The following is a 27,248-nucleotide window of genomic DNA, read 5'->3' on the forward strand; positions in this document are numbered from 1 at the left end:
GTAAATTCTTTATCTCTTGTTTGTTACAAATAAAGTATTTTTAGAGTACAAACCTTTTTTTGCATATTTGAAAATTATTTTTTGAGATAACACTGATCATGTAGGCTAACCATTCATTTAAAGCAATTAAAAGCTTTTAAAGGTTTTAATAACAAAAAATAATTTCAATACAAATGAAAACCTGATTTTAATATCAATCTTAAACTGGTGGTCTTCTTCCTTCACTTAGTTTTTCAGTTTACAAATTCTGCTTCCTAAATATTGTATCAGTAGTATCAATAATGAAAGCGTAGCTAATATGCTCTCTGGCTGTGGGTCTCAAACAGCCTTGTTTCCCAATGACCCATACTGTATGGGTTTGAGTGTCCTAATAAGATTTTACATAGTACAACCAATAGATTTTAAAATACGAAATAATTTTATTAGCAAACATAACTGAGAATATGGTGTGCATTTTACTTCTCAACACAGCACAGTGGTTAAAACGATGAGGTATTGCACAATAACCTTTCTACTTTAAATACATGGTTCAACAAATTATGCAACAATGGACATTCACCATATAAGTAAACTGCAGGCTTGCTGCAGATTCATGCAAACTACGTGCTACTATGTTAAAGTAAATCAATAAACAACACACAGATACAATCAAAGAAAACAGTACAGACAAGTATTGCATAGATTAAAATAAATACATTTGTGAGACAGAATATTTATAACAAACAAACAAGTACATTTTAAGTTTTTTTCCACAAACATCAAATTTCTTTAAACATCTAAATTATTATGATGATAAGATGAAATAGCCAGCATTGAACTTAAGTTGAACAGTGCATTTAATTTGACTTTAAACTACCCAAAGCATTTAGACAATAGTTTAACTAAGAAAATTACCTGTATCAAAACAAGAATAAACCAAGTGATAAATCACAAAGCAAAGGCATTAAGTGGTGTAGCTTCTGCTTATTTAAAAAAAAAAAACACTCAAGCAATTTGTATGTTTAGTAGTCATATATACTATGATATATCATTTCTAATGGACTTTATGCATACCTAACTGCAACACAGTTACAATCATTTGTCACTAATACTATACAACATTGCTGCTGAAACCTGGACTGAATATTTTTACACCTTTCAAGACCTTAAGCATTAAGGCGCACCTTACAGAACCATCTCATTTCCATTTATTGGGCTTTAAATAATAGCGCAAATACTAGTACATTGATAAGTGCAAACATTAGTAAATCGCTTTGAATGATTCATTTAATTTCTCACCTCCCATAAATTTTGGGTCTGACAGGGAAACTAAACCAACTGCGTCCACGCCTTTTTAGTGCTAATGTTTTATTGCGTGGTTTTAGTTTTTTTTTTACGATAAAAGAGGCCTTTGCACTGGTCCCAAAATAAAGGTATTTTAATATAAAATTATTTGTCTGTTCAACTGAAAAAGAAAGACATATACAACTGGGATGTCATAAGTGATTTTTTTTATGAACAATCCCTTTTCCCTTCAGACAAGTAAATTGCTTATTCACTCATCTAAACCAAAGTCTATAAAAAGGTTAACTGCTTAAATTGTTGTGTAAATATATACAGATAAATTTTCTAATCAGTAGTGACATAGTAAACAGCAACAGTGATCACATGGTCAGACATGGAAAGAAAATGCTTATTGTTAGTTAAAAAAATTAAATAATAAATGATAACTAGATTATGTTTACTACCGGTCTAGTGATCTGTTTATGTAAACAAAATAAATAAATGTGTGTCTATGGTGTGTCCTAATGTTTTTTGAGTTGGCTTGTGGAATTTTTGTTTGTGTGTAAGTCATTAGATGTTAATTTGTGACATGATTTTTAGTAGGTCATATAGAGAGCAATGATTTGCCACCAACCTGGTTCTTGTTCATTGTGAGATTTAAAGGAAAAACTATTTCAGTGCTCCGGAAGTATTTTGTGATTGAGGCGGCCTTTAAAATGGTAGACTACCTGATCAATATACTGAACAAGGGAGCTGAATGAGGTGCAACCTGTCGCCACCTGCGCGTGTGTATATGAGGAAAGTAACAAACACAAAACTACACTTTTCTCATGAATACATACATAGGCAACAATTGGGTGGTATGCAATACACAGGACACTGGAGGTTTCACCAAGTGTGCATGTGTGTCAGATGACCCAATTGTTGTCCGTGTAAAAATCACTAAATTAATTGGTGCCCGTCTCAAAATCACTAAATAATTAACACGTTACTTTCATACGAAGTAACAATGTAGCTTGATATATATGTAACAAATTAAAACATGGATAAATATAACAGACAAAAATAGACCATAACGATCATGATTAATTTTACATTTGTAATCTTTTTAAAATGTTATAGTTTTTATTTGGTCTTTTGCTCATTACTAGATAGCAAGCTAAATTAAAAATTAAAACAACTGCCAGTGTCGAAAGAAAAGCACTGCATGTTTTTTATGGGTTTTAATCATCTAAAGTGTCCTAAGAACACCTCTCACTTTATGTGGCAGTCTACAATATGTGCTCTATATCAGTGGTTCTCAAACTGGGGTCCGGGGCCCCCAGTGGGGCCGCGAGATGGTGCCAGGGGGGCCCCAGTTTTATGACATTTTATAAAATACATTAATTTATCAGGAATTCTCTGTAATTAAACCTAAAAAAAATAAGGCTACTAACCAACAGCACTACTTTGTATAACTTAATATGTTTTGTTTAATTAAAATGTTAAATTTTAGAACAGTTTTTGTCATAAATTTTCTTTGGGGGGGCCGCAAAGGAATCCACCGTACACAAGGGGGGCCGCACGCAGAAAAAGTTTGAGAACCACTGCTCTATATATATGTGCTCTAGTTATTGATAGTTTAATCAGGCTGCTTGTCTGGTCAGGCAAGTTACAATCTTGTCCCTTTAGTTTAAACCTGTACTGGAAAAGCATTACTGTCGAGCTCAGGTTTCCTTGGACCATTCTGCGCATTTCAATATTTTTATGCTTATATTGTTTGTTAAAATATTGTTTTTGAAATATTTTGTGATAAAATATACTGTTTGTGAAATAACTTTCTCTGACTCTGAAATGGTTGTCTGTTAAAAACATTCCACAGGAAGCACTAAAATACCAGGAAGCTCTAATAACAATGTATCTGAATCATATTCTCATCCATTATACCGCATGAGATTTGCATTATATATGAGCGGCCCCTACGCTAATAGGATTTTGTTTTTCTCTCCCCGTCTCGTCCTCGAACCTGAGGACACTGAGACTAACAGATCCAGTTCCTGCTGCCGCTGAAAATCGATCTTACTAGCCTCCCATTATTGTATTGCCAGCCGATGTCTGACCAGCGACCACCGACTGCTTCCTTTAATTTCTAAATTCTTAATAAATCTTATAGTACATATATTTTTCTACTGTATCGCCCAGCGACAACCAACTGCTTCTTGTAACTTTTAAAATATTAAACTTTTAATTTACACATATGTTTTATAATATAGTACTCTATATATAGTATATTTTCAGACTTGAAGCATACACAGGGTGAGGTATATTAAACACTACCACTCAACAAACATTTGCTACCATATTATTCACACAATGCCATTCAGCAATTTCTTACCACAAAGTACACGGCAATAGCGCCACAACTGATCAATCAACAATAATCCATTTAAAAACATGTCAACCACAAGACAACATTTACTTTCTGAAATGGATCACTGAGAAGTTATATTACAAAATAAAAACACATTAAATGTGTAACTAAAGTATTTTATAATTGTTAGTCTGCCACAGAGAATGATAAAAATGTAATTTGGTTACTCTAGCCTGTCAACTCATAAAAAAGCTAAATGAGCAGTGTGTCTCTGCACGCTTTATCTCTGTTCTTCATTGACTTATTCTAAGGCTTTCTCATAAAAAAATATTACTTTTACACCATTACTTTTTCACAGTTGCTAAACCATGCTAAAATGGGCCTTTAGCGATAGTTATTTGTGTGCAACAATAAAGTGCTGCATGGCTTGCTGACCAAAAGACAGTGTTTTAAACCTTTAAAGTTTGTGTGCAAGCAAGTATTAAAGGTGCAGTGTGTAAATTTTAGTGGCAACTAGTGGTGAGGTTGTGAATTGCAACCAAAGGCTCAGTCCACTGCTCACCCCTCGCTTTTGAAACACAAAGAAGCTACTGTAGCCACCACCAGACAAACAGGTCATCGTCGGAGACAACTTAGTAAAACAAGTTTGTCCGTTAATGGCTTTTATAGAAACATGGTGGCCCAAAATGGCGACTTCCATGTAAGGGGACCCTCTGTGTATGTAGATAAAAACATCTCATTCTAAGGTAATAAACACATAATGGTTCATTATGTAAGGTCTTTATACACCCCTGATAATATAGTTTTGTATATTATTTTGCATTTCTGTCAAGAGATCCTTCTAAAAATTACTCACTGTACCTTTAATAGAGGGCAGGAGAAAGGTTTAAGATTTATAGAGAGCTGGGCTTGTCTGAAACAGGATGAGGTCTGTTATTCTTTGCATCACAAACCTCATCCATTTTTAATTTGAAAAGGTAGCCGAGAAGCCAACTTATACTTGAATTGACAGTGTGAAGTAACCGTAGGGAAATTAGGTGCTGAAAACAACCACCACTTTTCAAGATATATTTGTTGCTCCCAGTGGCACAGACATTCTCAACTAGAATGTTGTGGTGTCTATTTTTAGTAGCCATCAAATACTAATGCAAGGGAATAAACATGGAATTTTACAGGACTTGCATTGCAATAGCATTTTAAATGTCTAAACTTCATGAAGAAAGCTTAAGCTAGTTCTTAAACTGACCCTACACATATCGTTGTGATTAAATATATGCCAGCTTTAATTTATCATTTGGTCAGATACAATAAAGCTTCAAAGAGACCTTTGCTACAATTGTATGTACAAAACTCCCGCACGATGATTATGACGCAATGGGCATTATGTCATTACTACACAATATAGCCTAATTTCACAGCAAAAGCATGGGAATAAAAATAAACGCACGACGGTTTGTTAAATGCACCTGTTTGTTACATGAATGGAAATTATACCGCTTGTTTACTGCTGATTAACTGCTACGTCACGCAGTTAACACTAATTTATAAACCAAGCCTTTTACACGCTTCCCTGCGTCCGTGTACCCACTGATTGACCTCTACAGTAGGCCTACATTCAATGTATCTAATACGGACATAGCACATTCGCCACATTTTCAATGTCACGTGACCGTATGTTCATTCACATATGACGTCCATTAATGCAATATAAGTAATTCAAGTGTTTTTAAACAGGTACAATTTAATCACGATTTGCCAGTAACGTCAGACCATCCGGGTATTTGTCGCACTGTTTTTTTCCATACTTAGGTTTTGGACATAGGCCTACTATTTATTTCGCATACTTTATAGTATGGAAGTAGATATTTCGGACGCAGGGTTAAAGTTTATAAATGTGCACTTAGCGCCAGTTTGTGCTCTAAATGAAATGGATCCATCCGTTTTCCCATTCCCTCAAAGGAGAGATTTTAAACCTGTGGCGTCTTACTTTATAATTATTCCCATTGTTGTTATCCCAAAATTCACCTCCGCCGGCACAGTACCTGATGGCAAACTGCAGTGTTCCTCCGCACTCCATAAAGTTAGGAGTGATCATTTTGAAGCTAAACTTGTCAGTCTGTCCGTCACTTGAATGGGGAACGTAAAACGCGAGAATATCCATAAAGGTCGTCCAGTTATTTAAGGTGTACCTCAAATAGACCTTTTTCTCGAACGCCAGGTTAAGAACCCGAACGATTCCCGACAGACTAAACTCATCCGCCTGAACAGACTCTAGTAAAACCTTCTTTTCTTTAACTCTGTTCGGGAAGTCTGGCAATGAACCTGGATTTGTGAAGAGCAGCTCCATGAACACAGACTGACTTGATGTGTTGGACTTGTCGAAGTTGTTGAAATGGAGAGTTCTGGCTTTTCTGAATTTGTCAATGATGCGCTCTGGTACCTCGGGCATATCCATCTGATTAAAGTGTTTAATAGAGATCAAGTCCAGACCAAGTGAATCAGCGAATCGGACCTTTTTCTGGCTGCTTGGGCTCCGGCTTCGTGCAATCTCTAGCTTGGCTCTTTCAGCCGACGTGGGGAGAGATTTGCACCTGCGACGGGCTGTCGGGCTGTGTGGAGGCTTCAGAAGTGCCTCTCTTCCTCTTGGTTTCTCATTCACCACGCTGATTTCCTGTGTTTCGCAGTCTTTATTCGTGTCAACGTCTCCTTCCATTTCTTCGTCCTCGAGCATCTGCTCGGATGATGCCAAGCTTCCGAACAGACTGGCGATACAGCTGTAGTTCCTGGGGATGCAGTTCTTGGGAGGAAGCATTACTACAGCATCGGCTTCCATAAAAAGTCTCTTAAATAAAAAAGAAAAGAAATGTCGAGGTCTGACGGTGGAAGCCGGGTTAAATGTGCTTGCGCATGTCGATTTCACTCGTTGATGGTACTGCGTATTTCTAGACCAATCTGAGGCGAAACGCCGCTCTCACAACCTCATGCTACATGCGAATCAGCACCGTTACGAATAATACTACGACGAAGCCTTTGATCATAAATATTAATAGCGTTTCTCGACAATCCCCCCAAAGCATCGTCAGGACACTTCATTAATATTCATAAACCACAACCACAACCGAATTAAGATTTGTTGACTCACTTGAGGGCGTCGTCCTTCCAGCCAATCAAATGTGATCTTCCGCGCGAACGTCACGTTAAGTAATTAATATTCATAATCCATGTCGTCGCCATAGTAGGATCCGCTGCCAGTCAAAACACGCCCCTTCAGCAGCTCAACCCGTGAGTTCGATCACGTCTCACAGCAGATAAATACACGTTTAGCGGTTAGGACTTCCCATATTTAATATGACGCGTTTATATTGATTCAAATCTCATTCACTATGTCATCTTCATTAGACAGCAGTCATTTTAGTAAATATGCCTACAATGCTTAATCTACTTGTAATTAAATTACTCAGTTCGCTTTTATTCATTCCAATTGATTATATCCCTAATAGCATACATCTCGGAGACGTCTATTTGATGTCTGCATTTACATCTGCAAGACGTATTTTTTATTGATTGCTCATCTCAGCAGTGTTACAGAAGTACCTGTGATATCATATTAGCATCACATGCATGCATAGCAATACAACATTTGATTTAAAGCCAATAAAGGAAAACGGACATTTCTGTAGATATAGCTACAATATTACATGACATTACCCAATATGTATTATTTCATAGTAATACTTGTGGTAATGGAATCCTTTACCGTGACATTTCCATTCAATTGGTTTACAGTAAGTAATACTATAGTTGGGAGCTGTATTTAGGTTTTACCATGATTTAAGTGCTATTTTATAAGAGTAGGATGCATTTACGATATTACAATCCACGTATCTTGTCCTTGTGTTCCCCTTTCCTGTACTTTTATTTTGAAGTTCTGTATTGTCATTTACGTTTGTAGTCCTTGTAGTGTCATTTTCTGATTGGTTCCCAGGTGTGTTTTGTATATCTTTTAGCCCAGTGTTTCAGTTGACATTTGTCAGTCATAGGGCCGTTGTTTTTATTTAATGGTGTTCTGTGTCTGATATGGTGAGGTGTTCTAGTGATGGCAGAAACGAAGCTGTTTGAAGATTCGAATCAATTAAACCAACTGGTTCGAAAAATGATTCACTCGAAACGCTTGAAACACGTAAATTTGACGCCACCTGCTGGTAAAAACGTTGTAAAAGCAACAAGATCTCAATTCAAACATTTTACACTTTTTACAAAATAATTTTAAAGGTTTTTCTAAAAATATGTTTTAAAGAAAAATAAATTATTTAACTTAACTAAGCCATTAAGTAAAAGTGTATTCTATTTTAGTTTCATTTAGGGCAATCAGATCATTAATAATACACTTTTAATTATCCACATGTTGTCATTAAATCTATCTATAAACAAAAAGTAGGCCAAATGTAAAGTGTTATCAGTCACAAGGATGCAGGGGCGGACTGGGACAAAAATTCAGCCATGGCACTGTAGCCACACTAGTCCACATCACTACACCAACACAGACCCACCCACAGATATGCACATTCACTACTTACATTTCTGTATACGCAGAATAAAAACAAGTAATAACAATAACAAGGTGTGAGTGTGTGTGTCTTTTACATACTTAAATCATGTTATAAAATTACTTGTGAATTAAAGTACAATATGCTGAAGTGTTGCTAGTGTGTGCTGCTTGTGCATTTGTGTGTATAATGTAAAGGTAGGCTGTGTGTCTGAGTGTGACACACATGCACAGGTTCCACTTATCCTAAGGGTTACTTAATAATTAATTAGACCCATAGTATTAAGATTAGACCCATAGTATTAAGATTAGACCCATAGTAATAAGATTAGACCCATGGTAAGCCTATTAAGAAACTATGTCAGTGTGTCTCTCATTGGCGTTTCCATGACACTTGACTGCTGCAGCAGCTGAGCTTGGTCAAGCAACATTTTAGTTTTGAATAGATGAACAAACCATTCAGACAAAGGATAACACAAGTAAGCCACCAGTAAATACGTAACCTGAGTGGGGGTCGGTCGGCCCATCTCGGGCTAAATGCTCAACATTTATTATTAGTAATATTATTTTTATTAGTAGAAAAATCGTGCAAGTGATAAATCATGCAGTGTTATGCACTATTTTCAATCGTGGCTTGGAGTCCAATCATTGGTGGATGCCAAGCCACTCTCTAGGAACCACTTAGCAAGACCTATAACTCTTCATCAGAACATTGTAGAGACATTGGGGTGGCATGACATCACAATCATTATCTGAGGTTTGTCCATTTGTGCCATTGTTGGTTCTTGACTCCGGTATTTTCTATTATTTTTGTTTAACCTTATGTTGGACGTCTCCATTTAAAGGCAGGGTCCATGATCTCTGAAAGCCAATGTTGACATTTGAAATCACCCAACCAAACACGCCCCTAGCCCAATTGAATCTAGACCAGGGGTCTCCAACATTTTTGTGAGCAAGGGCTACCAGAATGGACAAAACAATCTGGAGGGCTACTTTTTTGTTTTCATTGTTGATTTTATTTTATTTTACTTGTTGATATGTTTTAGTTTTGTTTAAAATGTTAACATAAGTTGACCAAGCCAAGTTAATATAAAAAATATGTAATAAATAAATATTACAATTTAGACTATTAATAGAATGTGCTTTAGCGCAGTGTTTCCCAATCCTGGTCCTCGAGGACCCCCTCCCAGAAAGTTTTTGATGTCTCCGTATTTAACACACCTGATTTAACTCATCAGCTTGTTAGGGAGGCATGTTTACCATTTTGGAAGGAGGCTGATAAGTTGAATCCGGTGTTTTAAATAAGGAGACATCTAAAACTTTCTGGGAGGGGGGCCTCGAGGACCAGGATTGGGAAACACTGCTTTAGCGGGCACCTCACAGACTCCGTGTGGCTACCCTGTGCTCGTGGGCACCACGTTGGAGACCCCTGATCTAGACATTCTGCTAAAAGACCCGCCCCACACATACGCAACCCAGGCAACAATGTCGTTTAGTAGACACGCACCTTTCTGCTGATTGGCTAAGTGTGTTTTGGTAGTAAACCCGACTCCTTTCTCCAAACAGTTTTTCAGAAATCGTGCACTCCGCCTTTAAAGGTTTTTATGAGACAATGTTGTAAAGCAGTACATTTCCACTGTCTTTTCCCTATAATTACACTTGTCAAATCAGTTTTTCTTTTTTAAGCTTTGAGAATGCCATTAAGATTATTCGTTTTTAACCAAGGTATATGGTCAAGCAAGATGGATCACAACATGTTTAAAATGTTTAGCATAGTGTAACATGTGGATCTAACACATCTAATTATACAACTACCAAATAATTACATCAAAGTAATTGTAATTTATTAAAGTTGTACTTTTAGCAGTATGCTTTTGTTACATTGTTTCTGATTCTGATCAATTATACAGGAGTTGTAAATGCACAAATTAAGCCACTCATCAATTAAGTATCTTAAATAACTCTCTGTTGCCAACATCTATAATAATAAATACATATCCACACAGAAGAGTTCAGTATCATCCAGATTCAAATTGTATGGCACAAAACATTTTTTGTGTGGGGTAGTTTTGCGATCCAAAGAAGCCTGGTCTTAGGAATCCCCCTTTGGATTTTCCTTTAGACGCTGACTCATTTCTGCTGCGTGAGCCTTGCTGTGCTCCCTCTTCACGTGGTACTGTGTAGACAAGGTAAAAACGACTAATTTCAAAGTAAAAAATCCACAATTTTCAAGCCTAACATGATTTCTACAGTTGACTGAATACCAGGAAACAAACTCCAAGAAAAAGCTGATGTAAAACATTTTGTTGGTGAATAAACAACACATTTCTTTAAACTCTGAGCTCACATTTCATTAGTATGTGTGTTTACTGGAAATAAAAAAAACAAAACTAATGTTGTGCTTTACTATTTACATACAATGATTCATTCAATGAACTTTAAAGTTTAAACTAGGGATGTTCATATTGACCGGTTAAATTATAACCGAAGGTAAGAATTTATAAATGATTTATATTATCAGTTAAAAGAATTGTTTTGTGTGTGTTGGCAAATCGCCTCTGTCCAAAACCCTTACCATAAACATATCTCTTTGTGCACAAACAGCGAAAGAAGACGCAAAGCAAAAGGTTTTGAAATGTGTGCTGCTTTAGAAATGGCCACTGTGGTAGATGATCGCATGCTCTTTGATAATGTAATGTTGCATGAACATTTGTTAATGTATGAATCTTGGTCCTGTTTTTGATCTGTTGCTGCTGTTTGCATGTTCAAATTAAATGTTTGTATTGTTTTTACCAGGTCACAGACAACCATCAATTGTATTTTTACTCAATGACACTTTAATATTTAAATTTTATCAATTAACGGTTAATGTTCAGTTTAAACAGATCGGTTTATCTTTTCAGTTAGTGCAATGCTCTTTTCAGTCTAATTAAAAGAATTAAAATCTGCTGTGCTTACCTCTTTCTTGAGACAATTGCGCATAGCACGGTCCACATCATTACACGTTCCAAAGAATTTCAGAACATTGTGCTAAAGACAAACCCAAATATTGTTAATTTGAGGCAACATCCCTTACTTCACTTTAAAATGACAGAAAATATAATACTAGGAGAAACAAACACTAATACACTTGAGCCCGTATTCATAAAACATTTTATCTTACCACTAAGAGTTCTCCTAGATAGCAGTAAAAGTTGTTAGCTAACAAGAGTTTTCTCCTAAAACCTATTCACAAAGCATCTTTTACCAAGGCTTTAAATAAGTATAAATCTTAACCTATAAGAGAAAGGCAGGGTTGACCTCGTTGCTATGGATGATGTCATTAAGAATATGGCCACAGTAATTGGCTGATAGGCGATGAGTCTCTGTGAAATAATAATGTTTTCATTTTAAATAAAAATTCTAAGAAGTATTAATAATTAAACTAGTAACTAGTATTTGCATATGCCTCTTGTGTGTCTACATTTTATAAACAATTATCGGATATGCCTACATGTGTAAAAGGTGCTACAAAAGGATCTTCACAGCGATTCAATAAAAGAAAAATGTTTGGTTCCCCAAAGAACCATTGAGTCAAAGGTTATTAAAAAAATATTATTTCTTTCTTGCTTTTTTAAAAAACAAACAAAAAAACTTTTTCCACTAGAAATAACCTTTTGTGAAAATGAAAGTTTCTTCAGATGTTAAAGGAACAGCCCAAAATTGTTCATTTATGTTATTGTGTAGCACCTATTGTTAAGCAGACATTTAATAAACAAGCTAAAATAATCATAGATGATAGTAAGACCTACAAACATAAAAGAACAGCTGTTGCTTCTTGCATACAAAGAAGGCAACAGCCATTTTAGTATTGTTTTTGGTTTGGTGGTCTTAGTGACTTAGGAGTGTTCTTGAATACCTCTAACTTTTCACAGATTTAAGAGCTAGTTTAACGCTAAAATGCATTGTGAAATACTCTAGAGCAAACATTTTGGAGCCCTAAAATGAATAATAACACACCCATTGCTTTTAAGACTTTCTCCTAAATCAGCAAGTAAGGAGCTTTAAGATGTTTTGTGAATACAGGCCCAGAATTACAGTAATAGTACAATCAATAAATGTGTTTATTTACACTGCTGAAAGTTAATTAAACTATTATAAAATCACACTGATTATAGAAATGAGCTCTCAGATAAAAAAGGTTAAATCAGTATGGGGTGGAGTATGTCTATGACTATGACATTCATGTATTGCACATTTAAAGGAACAGTATGTAAGAAATGTATATCAATTAATCATAAAATGGCCCTGATATGTCACTAGACATTAAGAAATCATTTTCAATTCAAATACTTATATCACTGACAACAGTGGTCTGGCCAGGATATTGTCATTTAAAAAGGGAGTTGCAGCCCTCAGCTGATGTTTATGTTGTCATTTTGTGTATTGGCCACCAGTTGTGTGATTGCAGTACCAGTTTTAGCCACAAGTTTTGTGATTGCAACACCAGTTTTGGCCACAATCCTACATACTGTTCCTTTAAGGTGAAAATGTAAACAAGTACAGTACATGCTTCCATACCTCTTTGTGGCATTGCTTGAGAAGTGTTATAAGTTCATTGCACTCATCAGTATGAAGATGTGGAGACAGATCTGGATGCATTGTGAATTAAAGTTGTATGTCTTACTGGAGTATGGCTTTAACGTGACCCCTTGCAGTCCTTGCAATAGTTACTGTTACAGTCAGGTAAAAATAAAAATAGTTTATTCATACAAGAAACAAGAATATAACTTTTCCCCCAAAAAACTAAGACGTATAATTGAGCTCATATGTAAAAAAAACTAAGACATATGGCCGGGAGAGGGCATTCATGACGATAGTTGGCTATAGTTATTATTATTATCATAGTTTAACATTAACATGCACATTGTGTGCTTTTCCGTGCATGAGAGGGTTTGTGGGGTTCACTTTGTGTGAGGTCAAGACGTGTAAACCATCAGCGCACGTGCGTCCGATGAAACCGTCTATACAGACTCCTAGCACCTGAACTTGTAATGCGCATGACTCTGACTCTTCCTCGCACATGAGCTTGTAATACGCCCAGCTTTGCCATTTCCTTGCACCAGAGAGGTTGCTAGCCGCAGGGTTGGGCAATGATACATCAAAATGTATTTTAAAATAAAATGCCAAATCCATTTTTTAAGTGTATCAAAATAAATGACTGTATTTTTTTATTTTGCAAATACTAAAAAATACTTTTACAAATGAGCATGAAATTTCTTCGAAACCTTCCATCAGTTGGACTATTTGATGATCTATTACTTCACCATTACATTGACTCTGATTGAGTCACGCACAAATCTTTCATGCAATGGTATGCAAACCAAAATATCATGACCCTACTAAACAGCTACTTAAATTAGGGGTACAATACTCAGCAATCAATTATTTATTTATCAAATCATTGAACACCTATTTAGCAGTTAAAAACAAACATCTTATAATTTATAAAATAACATTAAACAATTATTAAATGATCAATATGTTTAGATTTTAAATGTAGCCATAAATTAAATCTGAATTTAATCGCATCTCTATGATGTCATCATATAGACTTCTTACAAAGTATTTTACAGGATTTTAAAATTACAAAAATACAAAGCACTTAAGTATTTTGATACAAAATACAAAGGCATTATCATCAACCGTATCAAATACAAATGACAAAATACTATTTTGTATTTGAAATACATGTATCAAAAATAATGCCAAATACCACACGGGTTTAAAACCATTAAAAATTTTGCTCCCTGGCACGCAGAAAATTTAAGAGTGCCTGGGCTTTAATGACGTGCTCGGATTAATGGCATCAGTTATAAGGTTGCGGTCCTGACAATGTTGCCCTTAGAGTAAAATGGCTTCTTTTTTTGTCCACCAATCAAGTGCCTTGTCATAAATGAGTTAACAATAAACAAATAAATAAATGTGTAAACTATGCACGCACACGGGCTTGTAACCCGAGAGTTGGCGGTTTGAGTCTCACGGCCGGCGGGTTGTAAACGTGGTGCCCTTGAGCAAGGCAACTTAACCCTGATTTCTCCTAGGGCATTGGGATAGCTGCCCACTGCTTCGAGTGTGTGTGTGTGTTCACAACTTGCAGTGCGTGTGTTTACTACACACTGGGATGGGTTTAAACACAGAGGTCACATTTCGAGTATGTGTTGCATACTTGAGTAGTTTTGTCATTTCACACACATTTTATAATCACCGCTGTGAATGGTGCATTACTATCACGGCGGTAAAATACTGCCAGCCATACGCCACTGTGGTGTTTTGTTGTAAGCACAGTGAGGCTTAAATGGGCTCAAATCCCCTGGGGTTAGCCAAGTTTGATAAACAAAAAGTCAAGAGTATGTGAGATAAGAAAGTGGTTTATGATAACAGCTTTATTTAACACTGGATGTGACTGGCTCCTGTACTCAGCCCTGCGGCCGCATGCCTCTGACCTAATGACAGCGATGCTGATATAAAAGCCATATCACACTCCTACTCAAGTGATATTGCTTTAGTTTACATATAAGTTTACTGGAGAGTTTGACAGGAGAACCGGCGTCACCCTAAACATTTTTAGCTGTAATCTTTTTCCATGCTACCAGTGTTGCCAACTTTTTTGCTGAAAGTAGCTTAAGCCTGCTTGGAAAGTTGCTAAATTTCTCTAGATTACATCATAACGTAATTAGCATATCAGTGACGTCATCACATCGTGTTTGCATCATGACTACATTGGCTCTTCAAAGCTGTTTCACAGTTTTCTAACTCTCTGAACCGTCCCAAACTATATTTAAATACAGCCGAATGCCTAAGAACGGATTTATTTAGGTTTGTATTAAATGGTTCTGTTGTCAGACATCAAAACAAGTATGAAATAATGGCTGAAAGTGACCAATTAAAACTACTTGTTAATGTACACTTGTTAACCAGCAATCTTACTGAACTGTTAAAGTTTGTCTAGCTACAAGACTGCAACTATAAGAGCTATATTCATGTTTATTTGTCCAAACAGTCTGGTTTCAAAACAAATGAGGAGCAAATAATATAAACACACACACACTGATCAGCTATAACATTGCAACCTGCCCAATATTTGCCATCAAAACAGCCCCGAGCCGCCGAGGCATGGACTACACCAGACCTCCCCATCAGAGCAATTCCAACTTTGAGGACAAGTGTAAGTTGACGTGTTAGAAGCAGGAAGGCCAAATTGTGATGGCTAGACGACTATAAACCGTAGCTCTTGTGTGGTGGTGCTCCCGGTCTCCCAGTTGTCAGTACCTACAGTATCAAAAAGGTCCAATGAAGGAAAAGTGGTGAATAAGCAGGACTCAACGATGCACGTGAGGAGCGAAGCCTGGCCCGTGTGGTCCGATCCAACAGATGAGCTACTGTATCTGAAATTGCTGAAGAAGTGAATGCTCGATCTGATAGAAAGGTCCAGTGGAGTCCATGTCCCGACGGGTCAGGCCTGTTTTGGTGGCAAAAGAGGGACCTACACAATATTAGGCAGGTGTTCATAATGTTATGGCTGATCGGTGTATATGACATGAAGATGTGTTCAATCATTGTTGGGTGTAATTAGTTTTTCTTTAAAAAAGTAAAGCAAGGGATTACTCTTATTTTTCTAGTAATTTTATTAAAGTTACTTCTGATGTAACTGAACTAAATACTGTGTATGGACTGTAGATTATTTAATATACAATAGTGGATTTAACATCAGAATTTAAAGTCTATGGTTAAATGCAGCCTTCTCACTTTAAATACTTTGGTGAGTTAATAAGAATAAAGGTGATAATGGTAACACTCTACTGTAGTTTCCTATTCTCACTATTAACTGGTTGGTTATAGCATTAATATTACAGAGGCGGTTTATTAGTACTTATAAAGTACATATTAATGCCTATTTCTGCAAAACCTTATTCTACATCCTTAATCCTATCCAATTCCTACCAGTACTTAAACTTAACATCTACTTTACTTATAGTATTAATAAGCAGTAATTAGACTTTATTCAGGCAAAAGTAATGAATAGTTAGTTAATAGTGAGCATTGTGGCCAGAATAATGTATGTACTTTAATATGATTTATTCGAGCTGTTTCAATCCTATCTTTTACTAAATAGGATTTAGAAAGTATAATTAGCATAGCAATAAGTAATTAAATAATTTTTTGAGTAACCCAACACTGTGTTCAATTTACACATTACTAAACTACAGAAATTGACAAAAAACACTTAAGGATACTACTGCCTCCCCATCCCATTCCATCATCCATGCTGAAATTCTTTGGGACACTTACCTGCAACAAAAGAAAACATGTTTTTTTTGTAAATTAATTGCCATTACCTTCAACTGCTCTCTTTTCAAGTTGTATATCCCTGCTGGATAAAAACACCTAAATCCAGCATTAGCTGCCTGGCTTTATCTGGTTTCCCAGCTTGCCTTTATCTTCTAACACAGAGGGGTTTTTAGCTCTGAACCACCAGCTAGGACTAGCAAAACACGAGCTGCCCTTACGAAAACTTAACCATGTTTTTTTGTGTGGTAAAGTGTATAGCAACCATGTTTTTTGGTGTATTGATTACTATCAGCAAAACCATGGTTTTACTACAGTAACCATGTTGTATTTTTTTTTAAACCATGCTTGTCAAAACCATGGTTATTTTGTGGTAACCATGGTTTTACTACAGTAACCATGTTTTTTTGTTTTAACTGTAGTAAATTTTCACAAGGGTGACCATCTAAGACTAATTTAGTCAGCTGAAAACGTGGTCAAAACCCCTCTAAAACCAGACTATTTAACCATCTAAACCAGCCAACCAGTTTTTTCAGCAGGTTGAAAATGCCATCCACAAGCTGCTGATTGCTACAACAACAGTTTTACTATTATAAAAAAATAACTTGTACTACTATTAATTGTTGCCTACTCACCAGCACACGTGCAGACTGTTTTAGACTCTTTTTGACGTTACATAAGTTACGGTGTTTCTATGTACACTTCCAAAATGACCTCAGATCTGTGATAGCATGGGTTAGATCTCGAAAGACAGCTGAAGTAAGTTTCCTCCTAGTGACATAAGCGGACAACGCTTCGATTTTGCTCTTTGTCGTTATATTGTCATAGAGATGTAGCTGCACCTAATCTTATAGTCCGCATGAAAACCGAATGATATTAAAATACACTTTTACAACTGTAACGTTAGTCTGTCTTCGTCTTCTTCTTCGCGCTTATCGGCGGTTCGCATTATTGATTAGAGAGCATTATCGCCATCTACTGGAGGCAACAGATCAGAGTCAGAGACTAGATTCACTACCATCCAGGGGTGCCTTCCCAAAAGCAACGTTGCTTACTAAGAACAAATTATTCAGCATCTTGCAAACAAACTCAATCTGCTTTCCAAAAGGAAAACTCGACTCGCAAACAAACAGAAAACGGTTTGAGAGAAAGGCAATTTGAGAGAAAATGCAGAGGTTTTACCAATATTGTGCAGTGCCAGTGGCAGCAACTGAATAAAGACATATTTCATTTGTCAGGCTTTATTCTGTTAATCTCATTGATTTTATTAAAAGTGTTAATAATAATAAATGTCTGTTAATAGTAAACAAATTCTGTTAAATTTGTTTACTAAAATTCTGTGTTAAAACATTAAATTAAACTTTACAGGAAAAAATAATGGATCATGGGTTGCAGGGTTTTGGGCTTATTTTAAAAATCTGGTTGCTTAGGAAATTCTGACAAGCAACTTAATTTCTATACATATATGAATGCAGTTTTCTTTGCATTGATTGAAATTGTTTCTTTATAAAAGTTATATCGCATTTCATAAAAAAAATCCAGCATCAAACCAGCATGGGAATTATGCTGGTCTATATGCTGGTTTAGCTGGTGGTCACCAGCATACCAGCACCAAAACACAACATATGCTGTGTCTTGCTGGTATGACCAGCATGGGATGCTGATGCTGGTGCTAATGCTGGTTTAGCTGGTGCTAATGCTGGTGCTGGTCTTGCTGGTATGCTCTTTTTTCAGCAGGGCTATCATATTTAAAACTTTCTGTTAAGCTTTCTAACTTTCACCAACAGGCCCTTTGGCATGAAACCTTATGTACAAGCAAAATAATACATTAACTATGAGTACAGTTTCATTACCGGAGCCTGCTAACACACCTATTGGAAAGATATGTTTCATTGAAAAGAAGAAACCATAAAATAAGAGCTTTACTCAGTTCGAATGTAGCGTGAGCTCCCTCTGCCGTTTTATGTTGGAATAACCTTTTTGATAAAATACATTTCTTTTAAATTAATTCATAATATATACCTACAAAAGATTTTCTAAGAAAATCTTTCAGTTATAATTTTAACACCAAATGTATCTTTTGCCAGAATGACACTGACACTTTTCTTTATATGTTTTGTTCATGCAATTATATTCAGCAGTTTTGGAAATATGTTGGTTTGTTTATCCTCAAACAAGATTGTAAAAGATTTTGTTGTGAGTCCTAAATTTTTTATTTTTGGATTCTTTGAAGGAGATTCAAATGCTTTATATAAATCTAATTCTGTATACTTGTGTAGATTTGATATACATAAATACTATTTTTCTAACTGTAAACCTATTTCTTTTGTATTTTTGTTACAAAAGATTATAAGACATGTATTTAAAGACAATTTAATTTTCTCTTAACAAGAAATTTGTTTTCATTTTTACAATTCCCTCTGTTTATTTTAATTGTACACTTTATCTTTGCCATGATAATTCTTGTTTTGTTTAATTCTTGTAATAATACAACTATATGTTCAATAAAAACGTATTCTTCAAAAGTTTTAAACTAAGTTTTTCAGCATATTTAACATCGCCTTTTTAATGAAAATAAACTTCAGTATTTTTCAAATGAATGCTGCGCTTTCAGGGACTTTTATGTAATTTGTCACTTGCTGCGTAACCGGATGTTCCAGCTCAGTTCTCTGTTTGATTTTTAGCGGTTTGTGTAACGTTTGAAACGTGAACGCGATAATCAATGTGTATTAACCTTTAACGAATAATCTGTAAGTCCAAACAATGGACGAACAAACCAGATGTGTTTTACGCCGGATATTCCAAAGAATACCAAGTAAAAATATAGAGAAGCTTCTGAAAAGCTGGAATTGTTTAGCAGCAGATCAGCTGCGCGCCTTGGATTACACCAGACCAAAATGGACTATAGTGGAAAACGTCATTAGTTTATGCGAGGTAAGATGCATTCACTAAATAACAGCTATTACAAATCACAATCATTTATCCATTTACCCAATCATATTATTTACCCAATCATATAAACAATAACAAATCAGTTAATTTTACTTTCATGTACTGTTGATATTGACTTTCCTAGTAAGCAGTAATAAATATTAAGTCAATAGTTATTATTTAAGGTAAACATAACCTTTTTTTTTTTTTTTTTAGATATGATTCTTCTATGTGTAGCGCTTTTAAAGCTGCTTCACATAACGTAATTAATTACTCACAGACGTCCGCGAGGATGAATCCGATATTGCCCCTTGTTACATTGTTATTGGCCTGAATACCTCTAAAATCAGCCGGAAATGTGACGCTCCTTACCATGTTTGAAAGATGCAATGGCTGTGTCTCAATTCCAAGAACGCAAAGAACGGTCTTGCGTCCTCGTGGAGATCGGTCTTGCCAGGCGACCTTGGAAGAAACGAACTCGGAAGTTTAGCCGCAATGACTTCTGGGGCGTAAAGCGATTTCAGCATGTCTGCACTCGATGCATCCTCGATATCAAGAACATATCCGGGTATTTTCATGCGTCCTCTGTCCTTGCGTTCTTGAGAATTGGAATGAACTTCGACCGTTAATGATGACGTAGAGCGAGGACACGAGGACGCAAGATCGCTGAAGAACGCATATTGAGAAACAGCCAATGCTAACAGTTGTTAACTTACATTGTTAACTTATGATAATATCGGCCTTTACTACATCATTAATCCCAGGAAGTAAACTGATGCCTACAATCTGTGTGTTTGTTGTAGTCCAAGACAAGAGTTTTTCATTGGAAACAATAGCATCATCATAACGTCATCATTCACTTTGGGTCATGCACATTTTGCATATTGTTAACATGAACTAATACAGTACACACTTATACACCAAAGGAAATGTAAAATCGTGAATCGGACAATAGATGGCTTCAGCAATAACAACATAAACACACGGCTTTAGTGGGCATCACGTAACTTCCGGTGAACTCTGCGAAGAATAAATAACAACAAAGTCCTTTTAAAGTACTTTATTTATATAACAAGCAAAATAAACAACACGTAGATTACATAGAAACCCAAAACATTTGTTTTTGTTTTTCGACGAGATATTTGTTCAAGAGTTCAGTTTCAGCAACTAGTCAGACAATTAAACAAACAGAAACCGAAAGACGCTTATCGCGTCATCGCACGTGCGCCCGATGAAACTGTCTATAGGTGCTCTTTAAGAAATAAACAGTTGGGTGTACGGAAAGCGAGAATGGGAACAGACATTCCGAGGGGAACACGATCGGCTGCGACACCGGCTGTCCTGATGAGATGCGCATGACAATCCCATGCGATATATTGGCCAGCTCTAAAACCGATCATAAGGATTAAGCATGCACACCTAATAGCACTTCTTTTAAAGAGCAATGGTTGTGAAAATCACTTTCTCTTTCTGTGTTGTAGGAGAGAAGATTAAACCTGAAGCACATAACTAAATTGGAAATGATCAGTGAGTAATTGTAATTTGTTTTCATATACATGTTAAAACAGTACATCTCTAGACAGAAAGACATATGGCACATACTTACCCTGAATTGTCTTTCATAATGTTCTTGAATTTAACTGACATTGTGTTGGCTTTACATTTTGTCCTTTAACTTTACTTATTGTTAAACGTTAAGCAATAAAACATATGTAAAGTTACAAAGCTCAAAGATTACAGCATGTTTTCTTTTACAGAACATTATTAACATTTTGTCTTCATTTACTCATCCTCATGGTGTTCTAAACCTATATGAGTTTTTATTTTATTTTGAAGGACACAAAAGAAGATATTTTGATAAATGATGATAAACACACAGCTGATTATAACCATTGACGTCCATAGTAGAGGAACAAATGAAGAGTTTAGTTCCAAAATGAGATAAACACCTTTTTTTTTTTAATGAGTTGCTGCCAAAATCAGTATTATATCAGGTCAGTATTTAAAAGAAAATTCTTAATGTGATGCAAAATTTTATGTCCGCCATGTTATTCTGTCATCTTTTCTCCATTTTTTCCAAAACTCAATAAACGTCACTCCTCCTTTTCTGCAGAATGCAATAAATCCACTCAACAAATCACAGCGCACCATTCCATACAATGTAAACAATGATGGCGACACGTTGAATACACACAGAATCCTAGTTTTTCTTATCTTGTACTTCGTGATCAGCAAACAAACAAAAACAAAATAATACTTTAATGGCATTGATAAAACTGTGGTGGTTTTTTTGTGACGGGAAAGAAATGTAAGCCATCAACATCTAATAATTTATGCAACATAACAAAATCGAGTTCACAATCGAGGAATATCGACTCAGATAATCTATGCGATTTTGCCTAGCTTCTCAGTGAACTACGGGTCTGTGTAATAAATGCCGCTCCGTCTGAAAGCAGCTGATGGTGATTTACTTCTAATCACGGAACCGGCTTTACTGATGAAACACGCATGATAATCACGATTTTTTTCACAGCCCTACTTTCCATTATTTTCACGAAGCCAACGAAAATCAAGCAGAACCAAAACATTTTACAGCTGTTCAGACAACGTCTCAAGTATAAACGCAGCAATGACAGTGTTTTTAATATGACAAAGTGTTTTGATTAATGCCATTAATGTTTATTTTTTAATCAGTGTATACCACTAGTCAACTAAATGAATATAACATGGCAAAGATGAATTTATATATTGATTTAATAGATTTATAGCATTTTGAAAAAAGAATTTTGAAAAATAGAATTTATGTTTTTATAACCTAAAGATACTATGTTAAAGTTTGTAAAAGAAAATAGTGGTTTTCATCTTGTCACATTCTTGGAAAACACGTTTTTACCCAAATTAGTCAAAATGGATTTATTGCGTTTTGGAACCAAACTCTTCAAATTATATGGAAGTATTGTGATAAATGATGATATATTTTGATAAATAATGTTAAGCACACAGCTGATGGTACACATTGAACTCTATTGTATTTGTTTTTTCTACTATGGCAGCCAGTGGTTAAACTCAGTGTACTTGCCATCATTTCTCAAAATATCTTCTTTTGTGTTTATCAGCTAAAAGAAATTCATACAGATTTAAAACAACATGAGGATGAGAATTATGACAGAATTTTCATTTTTGAGTTAACTATCCCTTAAAAAAAAATTAGATGCTGGTAATGAACTAGTACATTTATTTCCCATAATATATGCAATATATATACAGTGCCCTCCATAAGTATTGGAACAGAGTAAATTATCAGGATTTTTTATGAATGTAGATTATTCCTTTAAGAGCTATTTTTATTTTTTTTAATCCATTAGATCGTATGGAAAACCCTGATCAAGGAACTTGGCATACGTGTCAGCTTGTTGAGGCACAAGGTAAGAGCTTTGAATTGATTAGATTGATTCCAAAGAATGTTTACAGATTGGTATATTAAGGAAATTTGTTGTGCTTTTTCTTCCTTTTCCACAGATGATGCACTTTGTGTGGAGTTGACACAATTTAAGGAGCAGTTTAAAGCACACCTACACCGGGTTATCAGACATGTAATAGCAGTAACACACAACTTTTAACCAAAAATAAAGTTAAAAAGCATTTAAAAGTGTCATTTACTTTCATTTAACAGCGACTTGTGAATAAGCTAATTTAATATTTATTGCAGAAAGCCTGTTAACCTATATCTTGTGCTTTTTAAGATTTCCATTAAGATAAAGAAACACGAGGATGATGCTGTATGGATTAGGATTGCTTGGGGAGATAACTTCAGCAAACCCAATCACCTCAAGCCAACATATGTTGTGCACCATCTGCACACCTCTTATGTGTTCATCTGCAATCTCATGGCCAAACACAAGATCCTTCTTTATCAGGTATTATTATGTCTCCAACATCAGTTAAGTTTTTATTGACTGTATATTCCTAAATGGGTGATACATCACAGATTTGTTTTCATTTTGGCAGGCACTTTCAGTCTGTATTTTTTATCAGTGCATGTGTTAACTTCCCACAATCTTTGTACAGCTTACACAGTTTCTGTTTGTATGTCTATGTTGTCACTGGTAGGCTTTGAGGGTGTCTACCAAATATGGGTCCATCAAGGATGGGAACCTTAGTACCAGAAGTCTCACTGCAATGAGGACACTGCTACTGAGACATTATCAGCAGGTAACCTTGTATTTTGTAAGGTTTTGTTGAAAAAAATATTCAATTTACTTCTATAAGTTTTCATTGTTTCAAAACAGCTTCACAGATCATTTACAGGTCATTTTATTATAAAAACAAATGAAAATTCTGTTTGGAGAAACTTTTCATTTCATAGTATTTAGTCTGGCTGCATGTTTATACATATATTCATGTATATAGAAGAATATAATGCCTAGAGTAAGGCACTATCATTGTAAACAACATGAGTTAAGTACAGTTGCTCTGAGATTTTATGTCTTTCTATGAGTTACCCCAAAAGCTAATAAATGAATGGCAAAAACACAACTATTCCAACACTGCTTATTCAATGTAAAATAAACAGATAATAATAATAATATTATGAAATTCTAAACAAAAATCTAATTCAAAATGGTCTTGTATTGTGATGGGAATCGTATCGTGGCCTTTGTATTGGAATATGTAACAGAACCTCGTTATACTGGCTACTTTTTTATTTGTTTTCTTTAATCTGCTATTTAATTTAAGTGAAACTTATTTCGTGTAGGCTTATTTATTTTATATACGGAAACGGTGCAGTTGCGTGATCACGTGTTAATCATGTTCTGTTGATATTAATGCTATTTGTGCCTAAAACTAAACCTTTGGAAAAATGTATATTTTAGAAGATTTATTTATAAATGTGCAAACAATGCGAATTAGGGAAGAAATTTGAGATGGGCTGTGTGTCCCTTGTATATGTTGATCTCAGGAGGAATAACCAACCTTGTGATGTCACAGGATGTTGTACTGCACCCTTGCTACAAAAACTGTAACAAACCATCTTTTAAAGGGTTAAATTTATAGCGTTTGTTATATACAGTCATTTTTAATAGAGCTTCGTTTCCAATTTAAGTTTGTCAAGGCAGTCATCTTCTGTCTTAATATCCTAAGCCTTGCGTCATTCCTAGCTGTATATGCCATTTAGTTGTTACTGTATATGAAAGACTTATCTATAACATGATGTTAGTTTTGCATTACAACCTGTCAAAATAATTAGGTGTCTGTAGGATTAAATAAAACTTTAAAAACTCCTTTATCGTTTTCACACCAGTATTAGGAAAGTATATAGTATGGGATGGTTTCCCGGATAGGGATTAGCTTAAATCAGGACTAGGCCTTGGTTTAATTTGGAAATATAACAAACATGTCTTACTAAAAACATCACTTGTGTGCATTTTGAGGCACAACAAAGGGCACTGATGTATTTAAAGATATGTCAGTACAAGTTGTTTTCAGTTTGGACAGCTCTTACATTTATTTTAGTCTAGGACTAGTCTAATCCCTGTCTGGAAATCATCCCCATTGTCTTAAAGTTGTCTCCCAGTGAGCAAGCCAAATGTGATGGTATTAAGGCCTCAAAACTCAGAAAAGAAGTCTGACCAAGCAGTTGTGCAAACGGTCAAATACGGTCTATTTAAGAATTGATAGAGTCACAAACTAAAATAGCTTGACAACTAATACTGTTTTTATTTAATAGGTTTTTCCAAACAATCAACCGAGGATCTTAGGGGAAAGAAACACTCTTCCATCCCGTATGTACCTGTTTTCATTAGCATCAAGTTTTTTTTTTAAATACTGTGTTTTTACATTTGTTTTAAACCTTCTGCATATAATTCACAGTGCATTTAATGTATAGTTTGGTTCCAAAACACAATAAATCCATTTTGACAAATTTTGGTAAAAACGTGTTTTCTATACCAAGAAAGTGACAAGATGAAAAGCACTATTTTCTGTTACAAACTTTCACATAGCATCTTAAGGTTATAATAACATTAAAAATTTAAATCCATAATTTGATTTTCAAAGATTTATTATAAAAACTGATTATTTTTAACGCAAAATGCAATAAATGAATTATAACAATATATAAACAACAATATATAAATGTGCCTTCATCTTTGCCACGTTATATTCATTTAGTTGACTAGTGGTATACAATGATTAAAAAAATAAACATTAATCAAAACACTTTGTCATATTAATAACACTGTCATTGCTGCTGTCATCCTTGGGACGTCGTTGCTGAACTTTTTTGACAGTAATCAGCTGTAAAATGTTTTGGTCCTGCTCGATTTTCGTTGACTTCTAGTAAAATAATGGAAAGTTTTCCATAAGATCCCCTGTGGTCAATGTGTTAGCATGACAGAAGCTTAAAGCTGTCGGGAGAACAAGCAACAACCGGCATTTTTCCATCGCCCGAGTGCCTCTCACGTAAATTATTCGAATTTGATGGCTTACGGTTCTTCCCCGCCTCAGAAGACCACCACAGGTTTATCAATGCTATCAAAATTATCATTTTGTTTTTGTTTGTTTGTTGACCACGAAGTACATTTTTGTGAAAAATTGTGTATACCTCGTTTGGAACCAAACTCTTCATATACAAATAAAGTTTGCGCTGTACTTCTCGTATAAAGAGGATGCATACTTTTTTTTGGCACTGGTATGGGTGCTTAAACTGTAACTGTAATACAGATCCCTGTATTGAAAAGGAGCATGCTGCCCATGAAGAGATAAGACATCAGTTGGCCTGTGAAGCATTTGGAGACGGCCCTACACCAAAGCTGGAGAACGCTGTGTATAAAGTATGTGGCAGAAATACATATCTGAATGAATGACACATCAACTATTTCAAATAAAGTTATCAGTTATAACAATGTTCTTGTAATTTATACTAACCACAAATACAACTAAACAAGCTGTCTGACATGTACAAATGAGCTTTAATACATTGTCCCCTGTGTTTGTTTCCAGCTTGAGACGAGATACAGAGGAAATGCTAATGGCACCTTAAGTGACCAGGAGGAGTTGTTCAGAGGGGTGGTCAAGTTCTCAAGCAGCAGTCTGCTACAGTCATTACGACACTGTGTCTCTACAGGTGAGAGATGTCAAAGAACATTCATACACTGCCATATTTCTGAACTTCAATGCCTATGTCATTTTGAATTTAAATGACTTTATTTGTATTTCTTTTAACAGGAACTTGTAGTTTATTAGTTTCTTAGTAAACATTAATATGAACTAAGTTTTGATGCAGTACAGGAAGAAAAACAGTCCCACACAGGCCTCCTGACTTTTATCCACCCTTGTTTTTGTCTTTACTAAACTCTGTTTCTTTTGGCAGGCATGGTCGAAGGTCCAGTTTCTCCACTATTGTCTGCCATCACCCAGCGAGGAAGGAATTATTTTGTCATTACAGACAAAGGCCCTGGTGTTGCCAGCTAAGTGTCAGCAGAAAGATCCTGATGGCAACAGAGACCACAGATGCTTTATATTGAGCTGTGCATCCTGCAAAGTGAAAGCATGCATTACCGCAGTGTCCCCGTACCTATACGAGTACTGCTGTAGTCATTGAAATGCTAATGGAGCAGTACAATATAATGTTTTCACAATTCAATCTCATTAATACATTATCATTTTAGCATGTTTGGTTAATGATTTTAAATAAAGGATTTTATCATTTTGTAATAATAATGATGTGTAAAGGTCCTTTTATACTGTCTGTGAATGTTTGATGCGAAAATGCATTATTTAAAAATGATAGTCCTCCTAAACACCAATGGTATGGTCTGTATGCCACAG

At 35.4% G+C, this 27,248-nt stretch overlaps 3 protein-coding genes across 5 annotated transcripts; 1 reads left to right on the plus strand and 2 right to left on the minus strand.

Moving 5' to 3' along the window:
- Nucleotides 1-399: 399 nt before the first annotated feature.
- LOC129418608 (protein phosphatase 1 regulatory subunit 3E) lies at nucleotides 400-8,193 on the minus strand. Its single transcript, XM_055173379.2, has one exon. It carries the CDS (start codon nucleotides 6,444-6,446, stop codon nucleotides 5,532-5,534), a length of 915 nt encoding a protein of 304 aa, XP_055029354.1. The 5' UTR covers nucleotides 6,447-8,193; the 3' UTR covers nucleotides 400-5,531.
- A 1,788-nt stretch (nucleotides 8,194-9,981) lies between these two features.
- cmc2 (C-x(9)-C motif containing 2) lies at nucleotides 9,982-17,488 on the minus strand. 2 transcript variants are annotated; one of them, XM_055173377.2, is made up of 5 exons: nucleotides 17,123-17,488; nucleotides 16,436-16,490; nucleotides 12,720-12,790; nucleotides 11,118-11,189; nucleotides 9,982-10,335 (listed from the first exon to the last, which is right to left on the minus strand). In XM_055173377.2, the coding sequence occupies exons 2-5, from the start codon at nucleotides 16,464-16,466 to the stop codon at nucleotides 10,252-10,254; spliced, it is 258 nt and encodes an 85-aa protein (XP_055029352.2). In that variant the 5' UTR covers nucleotides 16,467-16,490; nucleotides 17,123-17,488; the 3' UTR covers nucleotides 9,982-10,251. The 2 variants fall into 2 exon arrangements, with proteins under 2 accessions (XP_055029352.2, XP_055029353.2); XM_055173378.2 differs by lacking the exon at nucleotides 16,436-16,490 and having other exon boundaries at nucleotides 12,720-12,871; nucleotides 17,123-17,471.
- Nucleotides 17,489-19,117: 1,629 nt separating this feature from the next.
- Nucleotides 19,118-27,140, plus strand: cenpn (centromere protein N). Of its 2 annotated transcripts, XR_012357615.1 has the most exons (11): nucleotides 19,118-19,421; nucleotides 20,900-20,945; nucleotides 22,784-22,843; nucleotides 22,938-23,011; nucleotides 23,162-23,335; nucleotides 23,529-23,630; nucleotides 25,147-25,201; nucleotides 26,142-26,251; nucleotides 26,421-26,544; nucleotides 26,791-27,003; nucleotides 27,073-27,140. XR_012357615.1 is itself a non-coding variant. In XM_055173376.2 (10 exons), exons 1-10 carry the CDS (start codon nucleotides 19,251-19,253, stop codon nucleotides 26,889-26,891), a joined length of 1,017 nt encoding a protein of 338 aa, XP_055029351.2. In that variant the 5' UTR covers nucleotides 19,118-19,250; the 3' UTR covers nucleotides 26,892-27,140. The 2 variants fall into 2 exon arrangements, 1 of the variants encoding a protein (XP_055029351.2); XM_055173376.2 differs by having other exon boundaries at nucleotides 26,791-27,140.
- Nucleotides 27,141-27,248: the final 108 nt, after the last annotated feature.

This window comes from Misgurnus anguillicaudatus, chromosome 15, assembly GCF_027580225.2.
Source record: "Misgurnus anguillicaudatus chromosome 15, ASM2758022v2, whole genome shotgun sequence".
Taxonomy (NCBI): Eukaryota; Metazoa; Chordata; class Actinopteri; order Cypriniformes; family Cobitidae; genus Misgurnus; species Misgurnus anguillicaudatus.